This window comes from Eurosta solidaginis, chromosome 1, assembly GCF_040869045.1.
Source record: "Eurosta solidaginis isolate ZX-2024a chromosome 1, ASM4086904v1, whole genome shotgun sequence".
NCBI classification, from domain to species: Eukaryota; Metazoa; Arthropoda; class Insecta; order Diptera; family Tephritidae; genus Eurosta; species Eurosta solidaginis.
In genome coordinates this window covers 318,065,267-318,089,473 of record NC_090319.1, presented here as the reverse complement: position 1 = coordinate 318,089,473, position 24,207 = coordinate 318,065,267, and the positions used below count along the sequence as shown (strand labels likewise).

Sequence of the window (24,207 nt, the reverse complement as noted above, 5' to 3'; positions counted from 1 at the left end):
GAAATACAATCGGAGCGCTTGCCAGACACTGCCGAGGGGCGACCCCGCTTAGAAAAATTTTCTTCTAATTGAAAAATCTTATTTCTAAAATTTTGATGTTGCTTTGCCCGGGAGTTGAACCCAGGGCATACGGTGTGATAGGCGGAGCACGCTACCATCACACCACGGTGGCCGCCCGGATCTAAGGTTATTTCCCATTTATTAATGCGATTAACTCTTTCTTAACAATGAGCTAATTATTATGGGGGTTGGGTGAAAATGTCAAAAAAATATTCTGTGATTTGTCAAAGAGATCTAAATTTTCAGTGGACTTGCTTCAAACTATGAGTAATATTTTGTGCTTTTAATTAAACGCGTTATCAGCTCTACTAAAAAAGTAAATCTACTGCGGCGAGGCGTGGGTAAGGCGCATGCATTAGCTTTCTGCCAAAATATGGCCAGACGATAAGAATCTTAGTGTTCTTTGTCCAGTCCACAAGAAGGGTGATCCTGCAAACGGCGCCAACTGTCGCGGAATCAGTCTTCTTAATATCGCATAGAAGGTTCAAGTCAATTTTATTGTACGCAAGCTTGAAGTCCACCGTGAAGCGGCTGATTGAACCTTATCAGTTTTCGAGAGAAAAGTTCTTCGAATGATTTGCGAACCTCAGCGCGGCTACGTTGGCTAGGCCATGTTATGCGAAAGAAAGATGATGCTCCGGATAAGAGAGTATTTTTTATCGAAACCTGCCTATGGAAGCAGAGGAGCAGGTCGGCCCCACTCCGCTGGAAGGGTCTGGTGGAAAACGATTTACATTCCCTGGGTGTGACCAATTTGCGCTAGTGTCCCTATTGCTTTGTGTTTGTACTATGAATGTAAAGTTTTTGTTGGTTGTTATCAATAAATTTAAAATTTTCTAAGGGCAAAATTAGTTATAAACGCAAAGTATTTGTAAAGTTCGTCCATGCTTCGTGCAATTAGTTTTGGCTATCCACTATAAATAACAGTTAGTGATATTTAAAGGAAAAAAAAAAATTTACATTTTAATATCGACAAAGCTACAATGTATTTTCTTCTGTATCACGAAGCAATGACCTTTGGACTGAAAAAAAGAAATTTATAAAAAAAGATTTGATAACAAGTATTTATCAATCAAATTCAAATTTTGTAGCTCACATATTTCTACTCTGCTTATTAGATGGCGTGCGTGCCGCTCGTGCTCACTTTTTTCTTTATATTTTTTTGTATAAATATCATTTAATAAATTATAAGTTCTCTGACTTTTTTGGAGTAGCCGGCGGGAGAGCCACGCACAAACACACGACGCATGGTGGGTTATTTGATCAACCTAGCTGGCCAAAATTAAAACAGCAGTTATTTCTGTTCAAAAAGTGATTGTCTCACTTCATTGTTATGAAAGGAAATGTTTGACAGTAAATTCACCGTGTTCCGCGCTGAATTACTTTGGATCGGGCCCCGGTTTCGAATGGACCCGGGGTAATTTTTTGGTATTACATGATATATGTCAATATGGGTATCAAAAGAAAAGTATTTTACTCCGCATTTCCATTGTGAGTTTTTGGAAGGGTTGCCACTTAGGGCTGCCACCTCACTTTCTTTTTTATCTATATATCCACTGCAGCCGCCGTTGGTAGCGTGCTCTGCCTACCACACCGAAGATCCTGGGTTCACGCCCGGTCAAAGCAACATCAAAATTTTTGTCACTGAGGCTATTTTCACAAGGTTGCCACATTTCGCCAATAAAGGTATCAGTCTCCTACAAAATTGATCACTACTCAAAAAATTGCGGGTATGCGCGGCCGTTTTTGTTATTAAACTTTGAAACAAAACACAAGCAAAAAATTACTGACATGATATGCCATGAAAAAAAGATATATCTTTTTGTTTGCAAGGTTTTTATAAAATTTAATATTGGAAAGTAGTAGTATTACAAGTAGAATAACTCAATTAAAACATGCGGTATAAAAAATCTAACAAATGAATTGAAAACACATTTACCTGCCCTAAAAGAAAATATAACTAGATTTGATTAAGGCTTAACAAGTGAACAAGTATTTAGGTTAGAAGGGTATATTGCTTTTTAATCAAAAAATACATGGAACTGCGCACAATTTTTATACAACTTTAGATGGGCGCGGTTAGCTCCGTTGACGTTGCAAATGGGTTTTGGGGTATTTATACTATTCAGTGGACATCTAGGAACGCCAGGGAGTATACATATTTAAATAAAAAAAAATTGGAATGTTTTGAAAAATCGACTTTTGGCCAGCTAGATTGATCGTATACCCCACCGTGCGACGCTATCCACACGCCCGGCTAATTGGTTCACTAGCTCACGTTCCACAAACATTTGCTGCGCCGGCACCTCCATCACCTCGTCCCCTACTCCAACACACCAGTGCAGACAATTAAAGCTTAAAAACTCACAAGCTCACATTTATTTTTGATTCTCTTTGGAATAGCTTAATAGTATTTTTTAATAAAATTTCAGTCTACAAAGTACTGTCTTAAGCTTCGAACGCCGTCGCGCATCGTTGTTGCTTCGTAGCCACATAACGTTTACTGTCTGTTGATCGCAAAAATATCAGATATCGTATGTTGTTTGTTACCTTTGTTGTCATATATTTGTCATCGTATTATTTTCTTGTATTTTTATTGTAACCTGACTGGATTGAGTGTACCTCTTCTTTTCTTTAATTATTTTTGTGTTTTTTTTTATGCAACGCTGAAACTCAGTGCCTGAGACTATGCCGGTGCTTCACTGTTGTGTTGTGTAGCTAGTGTAGTATAGCGTGGCTCGCGCAATTATTGTGCAACATCCAATTGGGGTACACACATATCAACAAAACAATATATGGCATAGGTGCATCTGTCACGCTTACAATTGTAAGCGGCAGATAAATATACAAATATTTATTTACGAGTGCAAAAATAGTGTTTAAGTTGCGTAAAGCGTAAACAATCTACAACCACTGTAAATCTTGTTTTTTTTTTGTATCGGACGACCAATGCTTCAGCGTTGCAGCGTGAACCATCAACTGATTAAACGACCAACTTTTCGCCGCTTTTAATCGTGTGTTACCGTTGCTGAATAAGCAATGTTAGTGCCTTGAAAATAATCCTCAATTAAGTAAAGGGGAACACTTCTCCTCATGGTTAAGTACAGAAGGTTGGATTCTACTTTCCACTCTTCGAATCAGAAAAGCGATTCCGTTGACTATTACTCCAGTTATTGTAGATTCAGCATCATCAATCTTGCAGATGATTTAATCTATTTAAACGAGCTTTAAGACGGCTTTAGATTCAGCAAGTCGTCTATAGACATTATTTATGCCATACACCTTACCTTAAAGGAAACCCAGCGTGGATTACCCTGAGATACGTTTGAATGGACGGGGAGAGTTGGTGAAAAAGAATCTCCGATACATCTGTAATGCGCTCTGTCCACTTCATAATAAAGCATTTGGATACAATTGTTTAAAATATACCATAGTTCCGTCCTTTGATTGTTAGCTGTTATCATTATGAGACGACAGAAACTCGAGAGTCCGATATCCTAAACACTAGACAATATGGGAAATAATTGTAGTTAGTTATAATAGCACCGGTTGATTAAGGGGCTAAGAATATTCTCGTAAAGCATTCATGTTCCCTCTGCAGTCGGATTAGTCTAACAAGTAGCTTATAGGAATCATATTGGAAAAGGGCTTTTCACGACCGTAACACTTTTATAAAACTTCAGGAAAGTGTTTTTGCCATGTCAACAACACAAACACTTTTCGTGTATTCGAGAGAAAAGTTCTTCGAAAGATGAATGCACCTTTGCGCGATAACAACGTCGCCATAAAAGACATAAAAATATTACATTTATATACACGCCAAACCAACTTCGAAGAGGCTCCTTCTACCATCTTATCACACGTAGGGTTAATAAAAATGGCTTTTTTTGATTTTATATAATTTTGAGTGTCACAGTAAAAAAATTACTTGTCGTTAAACAGTGCTGGAGTGATTTGCCAATATTTCCTGTTTTTTTTTTTTTTACTTACCTGCAGTGTTACATACTCATGAATACTTATTTACATTTCCTGAGTACTGATAGTAGTACCTAAAGACAGCAAATAGTTTTGCGTTTACCGAGGCGGAAGAGCACAAAAATGTCTCGCCTCCGTTGTAACGGCAGGTTGAGCAGCGAAACTGATTACAATGCGTTTTATTGGAGTAGGCGAGTCCCTTTTATGTAATATTATGGTGACATGATGTGGATATAAAGTGTGAGACTATGTATGTACATTAGACAGTTTCAAAATAAACACGCCGTACAGCTCTATCTGAAATATTTGTATTGGGCAAATAAAATTATTAAACTGCTATACTTAGTTGGAGTTTCATGGCCGGTGAATTGTATGACAACATTTTTATGTTCCTTTTCTCTCCTACGCGTTTCGATGCTTTCGCATCTTCTTCAGGGAGTCAACGTTTTCGACATAATTTTAACATACCAGTCCGCTCCTACTTTTTCAGTACTATTAACTTTGATACCTATAGTTCATTGAACTTAAGTACTTTGTTTTAATTTTCCCTAGAACTTGGCGGGACGGGACCTACATGTTTTATTCCGACTCCGAATGACATCTGCAAGGCAGATGAATTATCACTCAGAAGCTTTTCATGACAGAAATACACTCGGAGTGTTTGACAATTCACTTCCGAGGGGAGACCTCAATTAAAGTTTTTGTTCTAAATGAAAAATTTGTTTTCTAAATTTTGATGTTACTTTGCTGTGGGGGACCCTCGGTGTGGTAGGCGCAGCACGCTACCACAACACCACGGATTAGACTACAAATAAATGCTTTTTTCGCCCGGAATATTGGTTGCTTAGTTATTCGTTCGCAACAAAAACAATGCCAATAGAAACGGCAGCAACAATATCTTCTATAATATAACAAAACTACAAAACCCGTAAGAAATACTCTCTGAAAGGGCGTGAAAGCCCCAAAACGCGTCAGAAGTAAAGGAAAATTTATACAAAAATTAAATATTGTCTGGTATGAGGAACAATGAAAAAGGCAGCAAAAAAAAAATTGAAGACATAAACAAAATTCAAGGTTGTAAATAAAAAAATTCGTGAAATAAAAATATGTTTTGGAAATATATAAAAAATGCAACAAAATAAATAAAAACTAAAACCGGGAAACTGAAAAAAAATTTAAGTAAAAACAAAAAGCTTTAATAAATAAACTATTTACCCGTATTCGTAAAACTAATGAAAGTAAAAAAATTTGTTAAATAAACCAAAACTATGACAATGGATATTCAAAAAAAAAAAAAAAATACTTATTTTTTAGCCAAAAAATATATTTTATTTAAAAAAAAACTAAAATTTAATTGAAAACGAAAAGATACAAAAAGCCACGAGAAATGGAAAACATTTATTTAAAAATAAAGATTGCTAAAATTTTTCCGGTAAAATTAAAAAACAAGTTTTATTCTTTAAAAAACTAAAAAAAAAATGCTTCTAAACAAAAAAAAAAAACAAAAATTAAAATTTAAGAAAATTTATTTAAATGTTGAAAAGCAATTTCATTTTGGAAAGTCTTTAAAAAGGGCATTTTTTAAAGACTAAAAAATTGTGATCTCTACATATAATAAAATTGTAACATGTTGATGTCTGTACATTGAAGATATTCAAGAAAAACTGAGAGGAGAGGTCGTTATTGGACCAACGGAACCCAAATCTACAATTTTTAGAATTTTTGTCTGTCTGTCTGTATGATTGTCCGGGCATCACGTAAAAACTACGGGTAAGAATTGCATGAAGCTTCACCATTCTATCACATGACGTCTAACTTAAAACTTAGGATAACCTTCATTTGGATATCTCACCCAGTTCCCGAGTTATTGCCCAAAATGTGGGCCCAGGGTGACCAAAAATGTTGTTTTTTTACCATTATGCCCACCATACACAAAAACTACTACATTGAATTGAATGAAACCTTCACTATTATATTACTAGACGTCTATCCTAAAATTTAAGGATATCTTATCCGGTTCCAGAGTTATTGACCCAAATGTGACCCAAAATTAGTTTTTCCAACATGGGTGTCAAACGAAAGGTAGAAATGAGTACTACATTGTGATGTGAGACATATTTCAATATCTCAAATTATTTCGGAGATTTCACACAAAATGTGAAGAGGGGCAATCGTAAAATTCGTTTATAAAATATGCCTATCAAACGCAAGGTACTGAGACTGGGATTAGGACTAGGATTGGGACTGAGACTCGGAGTGGGACTGGGACTGAGACTCGGAATGCGACTGGAACAAAATACATACCACCCTCTGGGACTGGCAATAAGATATGAAGAAGAATGAGAAAAACTTGAGAGAGGAGAAAAGAGAGAAGGAGTCTGAGAAAGAGATAGAATGAGAGGAAGATGGAGATAGATGAAGCGAAAAATACGGAGGGAGGTGTGAATACAAAGATTAGGAAAAAGTAGAGGGGCGAGGGCAGAGTTAGACGGAATAAGCTTATTAAAACGTATGCAGATAGACCAAATTTAGGGCAGAACAACGTCTTCCGGGTCTGCTAGTTAATAAATAAAAACAGGAAAGTAATAAGAGAATTGAAAAAATTATACTTCAAAAATTAACTAATAAATAAAAATTATAGAACAAAGAAATTTATAAACTGTAAATTCTGTTTACAATAATATGAGGTCTTACAAAAGGAAAAACGAACAAATTTTATTAAATAAGCAAAACAAGAATTGGAAAACAATTAAAAAATTTTTTTTGCTAAATTATTATTTTTTAAAATGATGAAATCCCAAATAAATTAAAATAAAAAATAGGATATAGCAATAATTTTTTGTTTATTATTTTCGTAAATAACAAAAACTAACAAAAATTTTCCGTTAATAAAAAAAAAACAAAAATCAAAAATTAAAACAAACATTCTATTTAAAAATAAAAAAACAAAAAACTATTTAAAAATTTAAACCATTTTTATTTTGAATATTTAAAAAAATTCTTTCCTTTTTCTATATACTAAAATATAATATATAAAAGTGAAAAACGCAAATTATGCTAAATAGTTTTCACATCACATAAAAATCAACGTAGCCCTTGTAATCAACGGCAAGTAAAAGACAGTAAGCAGCATCAAAATATTTATACGCTGCTGACTTTGCTTATGTAATTTTGTTTCAGCGCTATTAACGTTGATTGCGCATGCGCAACGCACAACGCGCATGCACACACCAATCAACCGGCGAGGACTGATTACTGCAAGTTTACCTTGAAAAACAAAATGTTTTGTTTGCTAGCGCATTCGCCTTTAGCTTTTGTTATCTGTCTTTTATTTTCCTTACCCTTCTTTTAATGTAAATTTTTGAGATGAACTCTTCAAGCGACGACAACAATGAAAACAGTGTGGGCCAAATTGAATTAGGTATTTATATCCATTAATAGATTGAAAAAACCGCCAACACTTTGTTATATTATTTGGTTTCATGGTTTGCGTTGTTTGTTGTTTGTATAAAAATGCTATTATTTAATATTTTATATTATTTTTATTCTTTTAATACGTTCATGTCATCGATTTAGTAAATCGTTTGTTTAGTTTTTAAAGATTTGTTTTTTGTTTTTACCCCCTTATTTATAAAAAAACACAACGAGTCCATAAAGCCTTTAAAATTATATGTATATCCATATAAAACCTATTTTGTTTACTATGAATAAGGGGACTGCTAGTGTTTTCTTCCACATTTTGCTTAGTCTATTCATAAGCAGCCCACGTGTCGAAACTCTAATACTACCTATTATTATTTATTATTAGCTATTATTATTTATTGTTTTGTGTTTTTGTTGTTTTACTCTATTGCTTAGTAGATAATTGCAGCAGCGAGGCCAATGACTGTGTTGTTGTATTGTACATCTCAATACAGGTACCGTTAATGTTACTGACCTGCTAAGAGTTAACTGCTTGAACGTTACTTTAGAGGTTGTTATCATTAGAAGATGTGGCAACTGCAAAAAAACGGCAACAAAAACAATAAAGTTTGATGTTTGTTAAAATTGTAAGCAAGTTTTTATTTTATTTTTTATTTACTTTTATGATTTTGTTCATGACATTCAAAATTTTCAAAGGCACAAGCTTAGTGACAACGGTTAAAACTTGCTGTGTCAGCCGTAATTGCAACGATCAACAAAAACTAAAAAAAAAAAACCACAACAACAACAACTCAACCTACAAAAATGTTAAGTCAACTATGAAAATGCTTACAAAAAAAAAAGAAGAAAGTTTAAAACCGTGACCTTCCTCCAGCATGCATGACTGCATATCATAGTACCTAACTCGTGCTAGCAAACACGCGTACACATCCATCCATAGCGACTTGGAATGTATAAACATAAATTTTTTATTATTTTTTTTTCAATAATTTTTTTATTTGTTGATTCTTTTTGTTTTCTTATTTTGTTTTTATTTTTGATTTTCTTCTATTCTATCTATTATTAAATTCTACTTCAGCTGCTGTTTGTTGTAGTGCGGCAAATATCTTGCTTGTGTAACGGTGTACGCTTACGGTAGGTGCTCTGTTCTGAAGGTTGTTTCCAATTGTTGCTGACGCGATTTAATTGTATTTGTCTCGTAATTATTGGTTAAATTTTTTGTTGTTGCTGTTTTTGCAGTCGCGCTGCAACTTATTTATTGCTGTTTTTAATCTTGTTTTCATAATAAATTAGCAATGATCTTCCGTAACTTTTGAATTTTTGTTCGGTTAGTCATGCAACTGGTTATATTGACGTCAATTAATTCGTGAGAAGTGGCAAATATGAAGGGCTGCATTTTAATATAAAAAACAAGGGTGTTACTACAATTTAATAAAAAAAAATATAGTGTGAAACAGTTATGTAATTTGAATGTGATTGCCGTTCTTTTGTATTTTTGAATTTTACATAATAAATTCTAGTTTTCAAGAATCATCTAAATCATTTAAAATTGTTAAAGAGTTATCTAAAAAATAGTAAAACAATAAAAAATAAAAAATTACAAAAAACTAAAAACAAAAAAAAGTTATTAAAAACACAATCTGGGAGCTGTTTTACAGATTCAATGTTGCAATAAAAAAATATTAAAAAAATAAAAAGTAATAAAAAAATTGTAATAATAAAATAAATAAATTAATAAAAAAAGAATAAAAAAGAAAAACAAAATAAATAAAAAACAAAGAAAAAATATATGAATAAAAAACTAAGCAAACAAGAAAAAAAATAAATAAAAATTATAAAGGTAAAAAAAATAAATAAATTAAAATAGTAAATAAATAAAAAATATACTAAATAAAAAAATTAACAATAAAAACATGTATAAATAAAAAAAATTTTAAAAAAATTTAAAACAAAAAATAAAAATTTTAAAAATATGGCAGGAGAAAAATCCTAATTTAAAAGAGAAAGCATTTACAATCAAATTTATGATTCATGAGCAATTTTATAGCTGCACATTACTTTTTTTATTTTGTTTTGTTTTAGTATAGAACAAAAAAGATAAAATGCAAACAAAATAAAAACAAAAACCTGAATACCAAAAAAAAAGGACCAAAAAGTAGAGAAACAGAAACTATAAAAAAAAATGAAAAAAACACTAAAAAAAAAAATGCAAACCAACAATAAAAAAGAAATAAAAAAACAAATTTACAAAAAAAAAAAAATAAATAAAACAAGTACGAAAGTGTAAGTTCGGGTGAAACCGAACATTACATACTTGAAACGCGGTTGTTGTCTGCTTAGTGTGGTTAATAGTGTTATAAGGTTGCGCAATATTACATACATATATGGTTCTATTCTGAACTCATTTTCGTTCACAATAGCAAAAAGGATACAGAGGCTAACACTAATGAACTTTTTAATATACCGCAAAAATTTGTTTTTTCTAAAATAAAATTTTAAACTTGAAAAAAACTTCAAAGGCCAAGTTTTTGAAAATAAAATATATATTTTTTAGAAAGGTCTATTTAATATATATAACATATCCAAAAACTAAAATGGCGCATTTTTTTTTTTAATTTTAAGTAAATGCATCTCTTTATTTTTGATATTATGGTACTTTTGAGCTGTGATAACTACGGAACGGCTCAACCGATTTCAAAAATCTGGATACCATTGGAAAGGTATTAGAATTGGCTTCGAAAATATACACTGTTAAAAAATTATATTACACTGAAAAAATTTTTGTTTCAAAAATAAAATATTACTTGGAAAAAAATTCAAAGGCCAAGTATTTTTTAGTAATTAAGTTCCAATATAGATATTCAGGAAAGCTAATATTTAAGTTTGAACGGTATGAAGTTTTTTATTTGAATGATGTAAAATATTAAATTTCTGAAGTAGAAATTTTCAATACCTCAATGAAGATCTATGATCGTTTCAACAAGATCAACGTATTATTATAGTTGAGTTGAATAAATAATATTTCTAACAAACTTCCACTCAACTCAAGTATACATATATATAAATATGCTTATACATCTAAATTTAACATATTACAAAATTTCTTATCTTTCTCTTTAGTCAAACATTTTGTAAACAAATCTGCAACATTTTCAGCTGTTTGTACATATTCAATCGAAATCTCATTGGCCTCGAATTTTTCCCGTATATAGTGATATTTGATATCGGTGTGTTTGCTTCGCTTATGAGTTGTTGGATTCTTGACTAAAAATTCTGCACCTTGATTATCACATTTGATTAATGTCGGTTTGTTACATAACTTCTGTAAACCGATTTCTCATAAATATAACCTCTCTTGTACCCTGGCACATTGCAATGTATTCAGCTTCCATTGAACTTAAAGAAATCGAATTTTGTCTTTTTGCCCCCATGCCACAGGACCATTTGTCATAAATATTACGTATCCGCTATATGACTTCCTATCAATTGGATTTGAACCCCAATCTGCACCTGTAAAACATAAAAATGCATTTTCGGATTTTTTGTATTTAATTGTAAAATCTTGTGTTGCTTTAAGATATCGTAGAACATGTTTTGGTGCAATAAAATGATCTTTATGAGGATGTGCATTGAATTGAGATAACTTTGATAACGTGTGTGTAATATAAGGTCGCGATATAACGGCTAAATACATTAACCCTCCTATTAATGACTGATACTTCTTTACATCAATCATATCAGAACAATTCTCTTTGCAACACTTGTCTATTTCTTTTGATGTAATAAACTATCTCCACGTTCTTCTCGATCTATTTCCATTCCTAGAAAATATGATACTGTCCCTCGATTTACCGCATCCAATTCTTTATTCAACTCGTTAAAAATCCATTCCATTGATTCTTCTAAAGAACACGCAATCAATTCATTTCATTTCCTTTTTTCATAATATATAAATAATTATCCGATTTACACCTCATAAATCCTATCTTTTCTGGTATTTCATTAAGTCTTCTATTCCATTCTCTTCCTGCTTGCTTTAAACCATAAAGTGATTTCTTTAATTTACATACTTTATTTGGAAATTTCACATCTTTAAACATTTCGGGTTGTTTCATATAAACTTCTTCATTTAATTGTCCATTCAAATATGCAGACGTTATATCAACGTGATATTTCAATAAACTATACTGAATCGCTAACGATAGTAACATGCTTATAGTAGAATGACGAATTACTGGTGCATATGTATCAAAATACTCAATATTATACTTTTGGCTACACCCTTTTGCTACCAAACGAGCTTTAAGTTTTTCTATACTACCATCAGCTCTACGCTTAGTAACAAACACCCATTTACTTCCAATAACATTTTTACCTTTCGGCTTATCCACAAGCTCCCAAGTCTTATTCTTACATAATGCATCATATTCTTTTTGCATCGCCTTCTTCCACTCTTCTGCATTCCTTTTATTCATTGCCTCTTTCACTGTCAATGGATCTCTTTGCATGACTGTTATCACAATCACTTGAGGCAATTCCTCGGTTTCGTAAATCTTTCTTGGTCTTCCAGGTAAACCATTTCTTTCCAGTTGTGATCTCCTTCACTTTCTTTTTAAACTTACATTGACTTCTACGGAAGCATTATTTTCGTTATTGCAACTATCTGCTACTTGTTCATTTGCAACAGAAACATTATCATTTAACTGGTTATGACCATATGTACTCGAATTAGTCCGATCTCTCTTTGCTAATTCAAAAATAAATATATCGCAATCATTACATTTAGATATACTATCTTCACAACCATCCTTCTAATTTATAGTTGCCTTGCTTTGAAATGAGTTTTCGAAAAATGTTACATCTCTAGAAGTTACAATTTGTTTTGTTTCCTCATTGTACAATCTGTATCCTTTACTTCTACTTGAATACCCAACAAAAATCATTTTCTCACCTTTAGGGTTTAACTTATTTTTATTCTTACGTTTATCCAAAACAACAACATCGCATCCAAATGTTCTGAAATGTGATACCGCTGGTTTATATCCATTCCAGCATTCATATGGTGTTTTTCCCATAAGTACTTTCGATGGTGACCTGTTTCGTATATATGTTGCTGAATTTACCGCTTCTGCCCAAAATGAATAATGCAATTTCGATTCCTCCAACATGCACCTAGCCATTTCCATTAAAGTTCTGTTTGCTCTTTCTACTATACCATTTTGTTGTGGTGTATAACAGGTAGTTGGTTGATGCTTTATACCACTTTCACGTAGAAAATTACCAAATTCTTTATTGAAATATTCTTTTCCGTTGTCACTACGCAGTGTTTTGATTCTTTGTCCAATTTTCAATTCTGCCTTTCGCTTGAAATCTTCAAATGTATCCAGAACTTCCGACTCACGTTTCACAAAATATATCGATATATATCTAGAAAAATCATCAATGTATGTAACGAAGTATAATGACTGACCGTGAGATGCAATACGCATTGTTCCACATAAATCGCTATGTACAATATCCAAAATTCCCTTGCTAACTACATTATTGTATACTTGAAATGGCTTACAACTTATCTTGCATAATGCGCAAGTCATACACTTGAAATCCTTTGGTCCTTTGGTCCTTTCCAGACATTTCCTTCATATCATTTGCATTCAAATGCCCTAAACGTTTGTGCCAAATAACAAAATCTGAATTTTCCTTACTAAACATAGCAACGTTAGCATCAAATATCTTATTCTTCTTTTTATCTGCAACTATTTCATAGTTTTTAAAGAAATTTACGTTATGACCACGCTCTATTATCTTACTAACTGATAAGAAATTCGATTTTAATTCAGGTACAAAAATTACGTTTGATAAGCCGATGTCTTTGTCAGCTTATTTAATCTTCACCTTACCAATACCTTTTGCGATGAGACTTTCACCGGATGCCAAAATCATTCTTTGTTCGCATTCTTGGATATAATCAAATATTTGTCTATTATTAGACATATGTGATAACGCACCACTGTCGAGAATCCATCCTGGTTCTTCATCTTTGTAACCATGTGCACTCAAAACGAAATTTTTATTATTTCTATTACAAAAATTGGTACGAATATGGCCCACCATGCCACATGAAAAGCATTTACTATCCTGTTTGCTTTTAAAATTTTTTTCTTTTATTATTACGGTCTCCAAAATTCTTTTTACCTCCACGTCTTTGCTCTTCTTCTAAAATTTTAATTTTTAGATGATCTAGTTTGGGAAGCTCGTCTCTCGTTTCAATTGCTATAACAAATCCTTCCATATCCCCCGCAAACTGCATAACAACAGGATACTTAAAATATCGTCGGGGACTTCTATATCAATTTCCTGTAAATTATCCACAATCGAACAAAATTCGTTCAATAACGTCGCATATTTCTTATCCCCTGTGAATTGAAATTTCACCAATTGTTTAAAAAAATGTACCTTCCTTCCATGTCCTTTATCCTTGTAAGTCTTTTCTAAATTCTGCCACGCCTATTTTTCGCTCTTACAATTTCTTATATAAATTAATTCAGAAGACCTTACGCATAAAGTAATGGTAGCTAGAGCCTTTCGATCCACTTTATGCCATTGCTCCTTTTCAGCAACCGTTGCTTCAGCACTGCATGGTAATTCGACTACGTCCCATAAACCCTGCATAATTAACAGTCCTTTCATTTGAACTGACCAACTATAAAAATTGTCCCCAAATAATTTGTCAATATTTGCGATAGCCGACATTCTTAACGGGGATTAAATTTCCATATAATAATTTTGATTTATCTACTCGCCAATCTATTGTCCTTGATCCTATATGAAAAAGCCAATAACCTTTATTAGTAATTAAGTTCCAATATAGATATTCAGGAAAGATAATATTTAAGTTTGAACAATATGAAGTTTTTTATTTGAATGATGTAAAATAGAAAATTTCTGTGATCGTTTCGACAATATCAAAGTATTATTATAGTTGAGTTGAATCAATAATATTTCTAACTTATTTTAAAATAAAATATATTTTTATTAGAAAGGTCTATTTAATATATATAACATATCCAAAAACTAAAATGGCGTTTTTTTTTCTTTTTTTTATAAGAATTTTTAAGTAAATTCATCTCTATATTTTGATATCATAGTACTTTTGAGTTGTGATAACTACAGAAAAGCTTATGCGATTTTAAAGATTTGGTACCATTAGAAAGGTATTCAAATAGGCTTTCGAAGACGTATACTGTAAGAATTTTTATTTAGCTGAAAACCATCTTTTTTTAAGTTTTTTAAAAACTAAACTTGGAAAAAATTACAAAGATCAAGCATTTAAAAACGAAAAAAAAAATGCTTTTCAGTGTAATACAAATTTTCTCAGTGTACGATTTCGATAGCCGATTAGAATACCTTTCCGATGGTACCAAGATCTTTGAAAACGGTCAAGCCATTCCGTAGTTATCACAGCTCAAAAGTACCTATTACCTTGCCACGCCCACAATTTTTCAAAAATGCAATTTCTAAAAATGGGGTTGTGTTTGTATAGGTAAAGAGCACCTCTATCAAAATCTGAGGGGGTCTGGTTCAAAATGTGCCTTTTTTATAGGTTTTGATATGAAATTCATCATATGGGGATTTTCCTACAAAAACTGTTTATTTTATTGGGAGCAATAGTCCTCTAGAAACAACATAAAGTGTTTCCCCCATTTTGGCCGCCCACTAACAACAAATATCTAATCTATTTATGTAAATTGATGGGTTAATATTCGTAAAAAATCTTATTTACAATAGCTTTTTTCCTTAGCGAAATATAGCTTTTCCAATTTTACAGACAAATTTCCAGAGCTATTATAAACAAGTAAGGAAGGCTAAGTTCGGCTGTAACCGAACGTTACATACTCAGCTTTGGAGACAAAATAAGGTAAATTCACCATGTAGGAAAATGAACCTAGGGTAACCCTGGAATGGAAGGTATTAAAGTGTATTTTAAAGGGGAGTGGGCCATAGTTCTATAGGTGGACGCCTTTTCGAGATATCGCCCTAAAGGTGGACCAGGGGTGACTCTAGAATTTGTTTGTACGATATGTGTATCAAATGAAAGGTGTTAATGAGTATTTTAAAAGGGAGTGGGCCTTAGTTCTATAGATGGACGCCTTTTCGAGATATCGCCATAAAGGTGGACCAGGGGTGACTCCAGAATGTGTTTGTACGATATGGGTATGAAATGAAAGGTGTTAGTGAGTATTTTCAAAGGGAGTGGGCCTTAGTTCTATAGGTGAACGCCTTTTCGAGATATCGCCATAAGGGCGGGCCAAGGGTGACTCTAGAATGCGTTTGTACGATATGTGTATCAAATGAAGGGTGTTAATGAGTATTTTAAAAGGGAGTTGGCCTTAGTTCTATAGGTGGACGCCTTTTCGAGATATCGCCATAAAGGTGGGCCAGGGGTGACTCTAGAATTTGTTTGTACGATATGTGTATCAAATCAAAGGTGTTAATGAGTATTTTAAAACGGAGTGGGCCTTAGTTCTATAGGTGGACGCCTTTTCGAGATATCGCCATAAAGGTGGACCAGGGGTGACTCTAGAATGCGTTTGTACGATATGTGTATCAAATGAAAGGTGTTAATGAGTATTATAAAAGGGAGTGGGCCTTAGTTCTATAGGTGGACTTCTTTTCGAGATATCGCCATAAAGGTGGACCAGGGGTGACTATAGAATTTTTTTGTACGATATGGGTATCAAATGAAAGGTGTTAATGAGTATTATAAAAGGGAGAGGACCTTAGTTCTATAGGTGTACGCCTTTTCGAGATATCGCCATAAAGGTGGACCAGGGGTGACTCTATAACGTGTTTCTACGATATGGGTATCAAATTAAAGGTACTAATGAGGGTTTTAAAAGGGAGTGGCCCTTAGTTGTATATGTGAAGGCGTTTTCGAGATATCGACCAAAATGTGGACCAGGGTGACCTAGAACATCATCTGTCGGGTACCGCTAATTTATTTATATATATAATACCACGAACAGTATTCCTGCCAAGATTCCAAGTGCTTTTGATTGCGCCCTGCAGAAATTTTTAATTGTCTTCTACTTAATATGGTAGGTGTCACACCCATTTTGCAAAGTTTTTTTCTAAAGCTATATTTTGCGTCAACAAACCAATCCAATTACCATGTTTCATCCCTTTTTTCGTATTTGGTATAGAATTATGGCATTTTTTTAATTTTTCGTAACTTTCGATATCGAAAAAGTGGGCGTGGTCATAGTCGGATTTCGGCAATTTTTAACACCAATACAAAGTGAGTTCAGATTAGTACGAGAACTGAGTTTAGTAAAGATATATCGATTTTTGCTCAAGTTATCGTATTAACGGCCGAGCGGAAGGACAGACGGACGACTGTGCAAAAAAACTGGGCGTGGCCTGAACCGATTTCGCCCTTTTTCACAGAAAACAGTTATCGTCCTAGAATATAAGCTCCTACCAAATTTCACAAGGATTGGTAAATTTTTGTTCGACTTATGACATTAAAAGTATCCTAGACAAATTAAATGAAAAAGGGCGGAGCCACGCCCATTTTGAAATTTTCTTTTATTTTTGTATTTTGTTGCACCATATCATTACTGGAGTTGAATGTTGACATAATTTACTTATATACTGTAAAGATATTAAATTTTTTGTTAAAATTTGACTTAAAAATTTTTTTTTTTAAAAAGTGGGCGTGTTCGTAATCCGATTTTGCTAGTTTTTACTAAGCATACATATAGTAATAGGAGTAACGTTCCTGCCAAATTTCATCATGATATCTTCAACGACTGCCAAATTACAGCTTGCAAAACTTTGAAATTACCTTCTTTTAAAAGTGGGCTAATTTTCTATTCTGTGGTCAACCCACCTACCAAGTTAACTCGTTTTAGCCGTGTTTGGTAATGAATTATCGCACTACAAAACGGCATACTCTAAAAAATTCTGATCAATAATTCGAAAATTTCATAAAAATTTTTTAATTTTTCAAAAATTTTAGAAATTGGTTCGAAGACGTTTTTCGAAATAAGTTTGCATAGCTTAAGAAAATATATAGATAAAAGTAGAAATCAATTGATTAATTTTATTAATAAATTTTACTGCTTACTCGTGTTCGCAACTGGTAATCTCTTACCAAGCAATTTGTGTGCTTATCTTATTAACATGCAATAAAAATTGGGAGTAATTTGTAGTCTGTACGATTAAGATTATATAGCTCGCATTAATGACATCTCTATCAATGCGCATAATCATTTATTACATACTAGCAATAAACAACAAAAACATGCCTTTATTACTCTTCAATTAGCGTTTATAGCGTGAACCTTGAATACTCAGCTCAATCGCAAAATTTGATTTTGATATAACAACGATTGCATTTAATTTGTCATATCTCGCATTCTGCGTTACATTTCACTCATGTTCCTCATACGAAACTTTGTAGATATGATTTAAATTAATTAATCAAATAAAAAATTTAATTAGACGTTGAAGTAAACTTACATTCAGTTCACGCCCTCATTGTTTTCCCCTTGTTTGTAAATTATTAGAACAGCGGTAAAATATAAAGTCAAAGCATAACGCAAATAAAAACTAGAATAAGCACAAAAGTACATGACATACAATTTGAATGTAATTTATATACAAGTTAAAGATAATAAATGTATAAATGATTGCGGTTGTTTTTTGTTGTGCTATTTGCATTATGATGGCGTTTCAAACCGCCAAACTATTTTCAAACACCACAATCAGCAGACAGACAACAATTTTATACATAAACATTGAGAAAATTTTTTCACAGCTCCCCTTACACTGAAAGAATGGTGCTAGTAAAATCAACAAATCGGTTCTGTTGTTCTTGACTTAACGGAGATTCGGTGAAATTGATCGATTTATGGTGAATTCAACCGAGTTATTTGTCAAGCGAACAAATTAGTTTAGTCATTTCAACAGAAGAGAAATTGTCGCTCTTAAGTTAACAAAATTCTGTAAAATTGACAGATTCCTAATCAATCTAACTGATTTTTTTTGTTAACACAACTGATCTCATGGTCATTTCAACAGCGATCAACAGTCAATACATGAGCAAATTTCAAAGAGAATTTTACGCTCACTGCGCTCTCTACTTTGTACTTATGTATGCTGTGTACTCTATGTATGCACATATTTACGTATGTATATGGCGGCCGCCGTGATGTGATGGTAGCGTCCTCCGCCTACCACACCGAAGACCCTTGGTTCACACCCTGGGCAAAGCAACATAAAAATTTTAGAAATAAGGTTTTTCAATTAGAAGAAAATTTTCCTAGACGGGGTTGCCCCTCGGCACTGTTCGGGAAGCACTCCGAGTGTATTTCTGCCATGAAAAGATCTCAGTGAAAACTCATCTGCCTTGCAAATACCGCAACATAGGTACATTCGTATAAAGCTGTCGCAACAACTTTTTTTGTTCATTTGACTACTAAAACGGTCAATTACAAATCAACGATTAGTGCGCAGTTCATTCAACATCTTGTTGCGATGGATAAAAATTGACAGAAATTTCGGTTGAATTGACGGCTGTTTCAGTTGATTTTACCAGTATTTTTCTTTCAGTGTAAATATTAGCAAAGTAGTAGCAAAAGTTTTTAACAAATTTTATTAATTATTTGCTTCACTTGTATGTTTGTAAGAAAATCTTTCATACGAAATAACGATAAAAATGTTACGTGTACGAAGCGGTACCCGTATATTCAGGTGGCACGGATATAATTGCGTGTAATTGGTTGGTTTTAAATAAGCGAACGTTCTTATATATCATCATCATAATCATTAACTGGGGCTTAACCGCCTAAACGATCTTTGCCGTTTGGGAACATCCCTGCTTCGCGATAACTGGCGCCAATTTGGAGCACTAAGGGAGGTCAAGTCTTCCTCCACCTGTCTCTTCCAAATAATTGGAGGTCCCCTCTTTCCTCTGCTTCTAAACTGCGTTGTCGACTGAAATACTTACTTGGCCGGAGCGTGTTCCCCCATTCGCATAACATGACCTAGCCAGTGAAGCCTTTGGGTTTCCATACGCTGCACTATCATCATAAAGTTCACACAGCTCATCATTATAACTCCGTGGATACTCGCCGCCGTCGGCAAGACGGGCAGGACTGCAAACCTTCGGGAGAACTTTCCTCTCAAACACTCCAAGAGCCATCTTATCATCTTTCAACACTGTCCATAATTTCGAGCCATACATCAGGACAGTTATGATGAGCGACTTGTAGAGCGTGTTTCTTGTTCGTCGAGAGAGTACTATACTTTTAAATTGATTTGGTCGATAGTAGATTTACCAGATATGAAGCCGCACTGATAAGGTCCAATCAGTTCCATTATCGGCGATTGGGGTATCGGGTTCATCTTCTCCCTAGCTTGCTAGCAATGAGGCGAAGTGTTCCCCCCATAACTTAAGCACACTCTGTACATCAGTTACCAGGTCGTCATTATTGTTCCTGCAGGAATCTGCCGGGTCTTGAAACCTTCTGTCATCCGCCGAATTTACTGGTCAACTTTTCAGGCATCATTCCTATCAGCCAACATCTGAAGCTCTTAATACTCACGCCGTTCTGCCACACGTTTTTTCCTTCTAACAAGGCGTCTTTCTTCCTTGTTCGCCTCACGATAACGCTCCAAAATATACCATGCGCTTCTGTGCCCTTAAGAAGCGCGGCCTTATAAGCAGCGTCCTTCTTTTCCGAGGGGGTCCGACATTCCTCATCGTACCAGTTGTTTTTGCGGGCTCGCTGGAAGCCTATGGTGTCAGCAGCGGCGACACTTCATTAGAGAGAAATACGCTTGCACTGTTCGGTCACATCGCAGGTCGAAGATAGCTCTCTGTCCTTAAAAAATGATTAGTATTTGATGCAATTATTGGATTTTCTTATTGAAATATAACAAATTTATCAGGAATTCATAAAATAACCAAAATTGTTATGTAAACAGAAAAGCACATGGCTCGAAAGCTGGTAAACAAAAAAACATATGATTCCAACTTTTAGAATCCTATGCTCGAAAATACTTATTGTTGCTTCTTAAAATAAGCATAATAACTAAAAGCCCTTAATAGACACATTTGTACTGAGTCTAGACAACACCGAAATTTTGTTTGAAGGTGTCGTTGATATCATTGACATTTTCGATTTAATGCTAAAAAACTGTCGCATCGTCAATCAGCTGTCTTTTATTGGCGACATGTTGCATTGACTCAGCAACAATATTCATAATACGTTTTTTGTGTGTGATTTGAATACATGAAACATGTAATGCTCGAGTTTAATAGCTTGAAATTAATGGCACTGATTTCAAATTAAAACAAGTAAGGTGGTTTTGAGTTTTAGTTAAAGCGAACATTATATACCCCATTGTAATTAGTTGTATGATGAAAATAGTAGAAGAGTTGTATAGCTTAAATAAGTCACATAAATATGAAATAGCGACGCCCTCAACCTATTTTTCTGATTTTCTAAACAAAAATTTTAATTGTTTATACTGGGTAAATCTTTGTTAGTAACATGACATTAAATGCAGTATAGTAAGCTTCACTTTTTCAAAAACAACAAAAAAATAATAATAATTTTCCCACAAAGCTGGGCTCAAATCGTAACATACGATCACGGATCGGCAACCATACGAAAGAAAATTACGTGGTACGTCAAACGTATAAACAAAATGGAATTATAACATGCGATTGCAAACGGAACGTAATTTATTTATTCACAATAAATTTTACGATCCACATTAGGTTGGATTGTATTTTTAACTCACAATAGATTTTAAACTGTCAAATTGGTTGCCAAAAACATAAAAAAATAAAGTAAATAACTGCGATGGATCCAGTTTTATTGTTTTGTTTGAGCTCCGGTAATAGCGAAGGCGATAAAAAGATAGTCCGAAGGCGGTTAAGAGAGCGCTGTAACCCATTGGACTTATTGAATAAGGCGGCAGCATATCATATATATATTATTTTTTCGTAAAAATTTTTGCATTTTCTTGAAGAGATTTCGCTTAACTAAATAAGCTTTTAGTTACCAACGTAAATTTGAAGCTAGCCGATTCCAAAGCGGGTGTCTCGTCGGTGGGCCGCCCTGTTCCTGTGCTTCCAGAGGCGGGATCCGAATATTTTGTAAAAAGTGGGAGTGAGCGGGCTCACGTTATTTCAGTTGTGGCTTGAAAAACTCGGCAATTATAAATCTTTGTTATCTATACATATCAGCCGAAGAGATATATCCATTAGACTGGGTCGATTTATTAACCGATATCGCGCCATCGATTTTTCGATAGGATTTGGGCTCAGGAAAAAAGTTCCACTACGCTACCCAAAAAAATAATTTTCGAGCTTGCGAAAAAGAAAATGGCGGAAGGGTAAATTTTTCGACCAAAACACTCTCCAAAACCCAAAAAATATTTTTTTTTTTACAAAACTGTTATCGCCAACGTTTTTACATCGTGGATCATTACGAGGGGAGGTATGCCTGTCGTGTCGTAAGAGGCGACTAAAATATCCAAGTGACTCAAGGCGTTGTGTAGCGCAACACTTTCAAGGGGTTGCCAGCGCAATATATAGCTTCTTCAACCCAATCGCCAACCTCATCTATGTACCTATAGCGCGATCCTGTTTCTTTAGCATCCGAGGCTCTGGCGACCCCAATTTGCTAATGGATTTGTGGGGTGGGGCGGAATGGCATAGAAGGTTCAATGTGGTCATATTAAATTGTTCCCAAAATGGTCGCGCTCTAACATTAAAGGTGCTTGTTACGGAACGTACCGGATTAGTATCGGGCTAAGGACCACCATCAACATCGATAACACTCCCAAAAAGCTTCGGAGAGTGTCTTTATCATCGCTACAACAACAACATGTCGAATTTCAAATTATTTTATTATTGTGTGACAATTTCGGAACTACTTCGGAATGGTTTTAGCCCTATCACCAGTTCTTTTTTGGATAGTTTTCTGTATAATTTCAGATTAAGTTGAGAACATTTCGGAGGCATCTACGTTTTAAATAGCTCAGGACTATATCCAGATTATTGCGCGATTGTTTGCGTTAGCATTTCGGTATTGCTTCGGGACGGTTTAAAGTGTATTTTCTATCGATTTCTTTTGCAATGCTGCTATGCGAACAAAGTTTTAGTACCTTCACTGAGCACAACTAGGTATAAAAATCAGAATTATGTTGGTTTTGTTTTTTTGTTATTGCATTTCAATTTCATTGTTATTGTATTGTGTTGGTTTTTGCATTCCAACCCAACTTGATTAGTGATGCTATGACAGTTTATACCCGCCTTTCAATTTAATAGCACATTGCTGTTGGCTGATTTTTTTGTTATTATGTTTTTTAATTGTAATATTCCGTAATGACAACGCATTAACAGAAATTTCCATAAAGGTGAATGCAAAAATTTAAAATAAAAATTAAAATAAAAAACTGTTCTCAATGTTCACTCGTGCAGCTTGAGCATTTTACATCAGTGAGCGCTTCTTCCCCCATAATGCAATTAAACATGTGTTTAATTTTATCTACAATTTAGTCATATATTTTCTGAAGCACCGATGCCGGCAACAACCCGCCAAATTAACTGTAATCAATTAAGTGTGTGTGCAACGATAACAAAATAAGGCGAGGAAGCACCACTCTAAACGTTGTTATGGAATTTTTTTGATGTGCAAATCTACTGCTCTAGTTGGCATTGAATACTTAACGTTTTACCTTTTTTAAACTCTTTTCCTCATTCTTTTCACTACCATAGTTAGCACAATCCTTTTCTGTCATTGCACTCTATTTTGTTGGGAATTTTCCTAGACGGCGCGTTTAAAGCTGATTGTGCATCAATTTGCTATTTTTATGCTAGCATTCTTTTATATGGATGCTTCTACTATTCGGTTTCTTTTTTACTTTGATTGCATGCTGTAATTTTAAAAAATATATAATAATTGAAATCCTTTTCTGTTTTTTTTTTTACAGCTCATTTAATAACTACAGTCGCAAGAACAAGAACTTCACATCAAAAAGATGGCTGTTATGCTACATGAAGTTTATGATTGGTACAGAGATCTCATGGACAATCGAAGTGGTAAGTGGAAAAATTGTGTAAATATATATGTTATATAGTAAATACTAGTGGTTTTAATTAAGGATATTCAATAACAAGTCACCATTGTAGTGGTCGGTGCGTATGAACCACACATCGACGAAATATTTCCATAAATTTACTAGAAATTTGTTATTCAACCAAGCTGAAAGATCCTTAATTCATTTTAATTGTTAATCTCCTCATCTACCCGTGGCGAATCCTGTTTTTTAGCAGTCGTGGCTCTGGTAACCCCAAGTTTTACAGGGAAGGTGGGTGTTGGATGACTAAGAAGGTCCAACGTGGTCACAACAAACGTTTCCCGAGATGGTTATGTTAGCGCACTAATGGTGTTTTTTCGGGCACTTACCGTATCAATAACCAGCAAATAACCATCAACATCGACAAAACTCCCCAAAAACCTGAGGGATATCTCCTTATCATTGCAAGAGGAAGAACATTCAACAAAATAATTATGTACTCCTGGAAAATACTAGAATCTTTCTATAACCTATCCTATTTGCTGGTTCGACGTCTGGTAAGCCCAGGCCATGAACACCGAATGGGACAACTGTTGGCAAAAATATATTTTTGAAGAAACTAAAAATATGTCCGGTGCCAGAAAAATA

The 24,207-nt window shown here is 33.9% G+C and overlaps 1 protein-coding gene across 5 annotated transcripts in view; it reads left to right on the top strand.

The window, feature by feature from the left end:
* Positions 1-24,207, top strand: part of LOC137237700 (very long chain fatty acid elongase 7) — a 100,691-nt gene that overhangs the window by 51,754 nt on the left and 24,730 nt on the right. For 3 of the 5 annotated variants that reach the window (XM_067761738.1, XM_067761741.1, XM_067761740.1), the window contains exon 2: positions 23,473-23,581. In XM_067761738.1, the coding sequence (XP_067617839.1) occupies positions 23,521-23,581 (61 nt within the window). In that variant the 5' untranslated portion in view covers positions 23,473-23,520. Of the gene's footprint in view, positions 1-2,493; positions 2,595-22,877; positions 22,897-23,472; positions 23,582-24,207 lie in introns of those variants that run through there. The other 2 variants (XM_067761739.1, XM_067761742.1) reach the window with 2 other exon arrangements.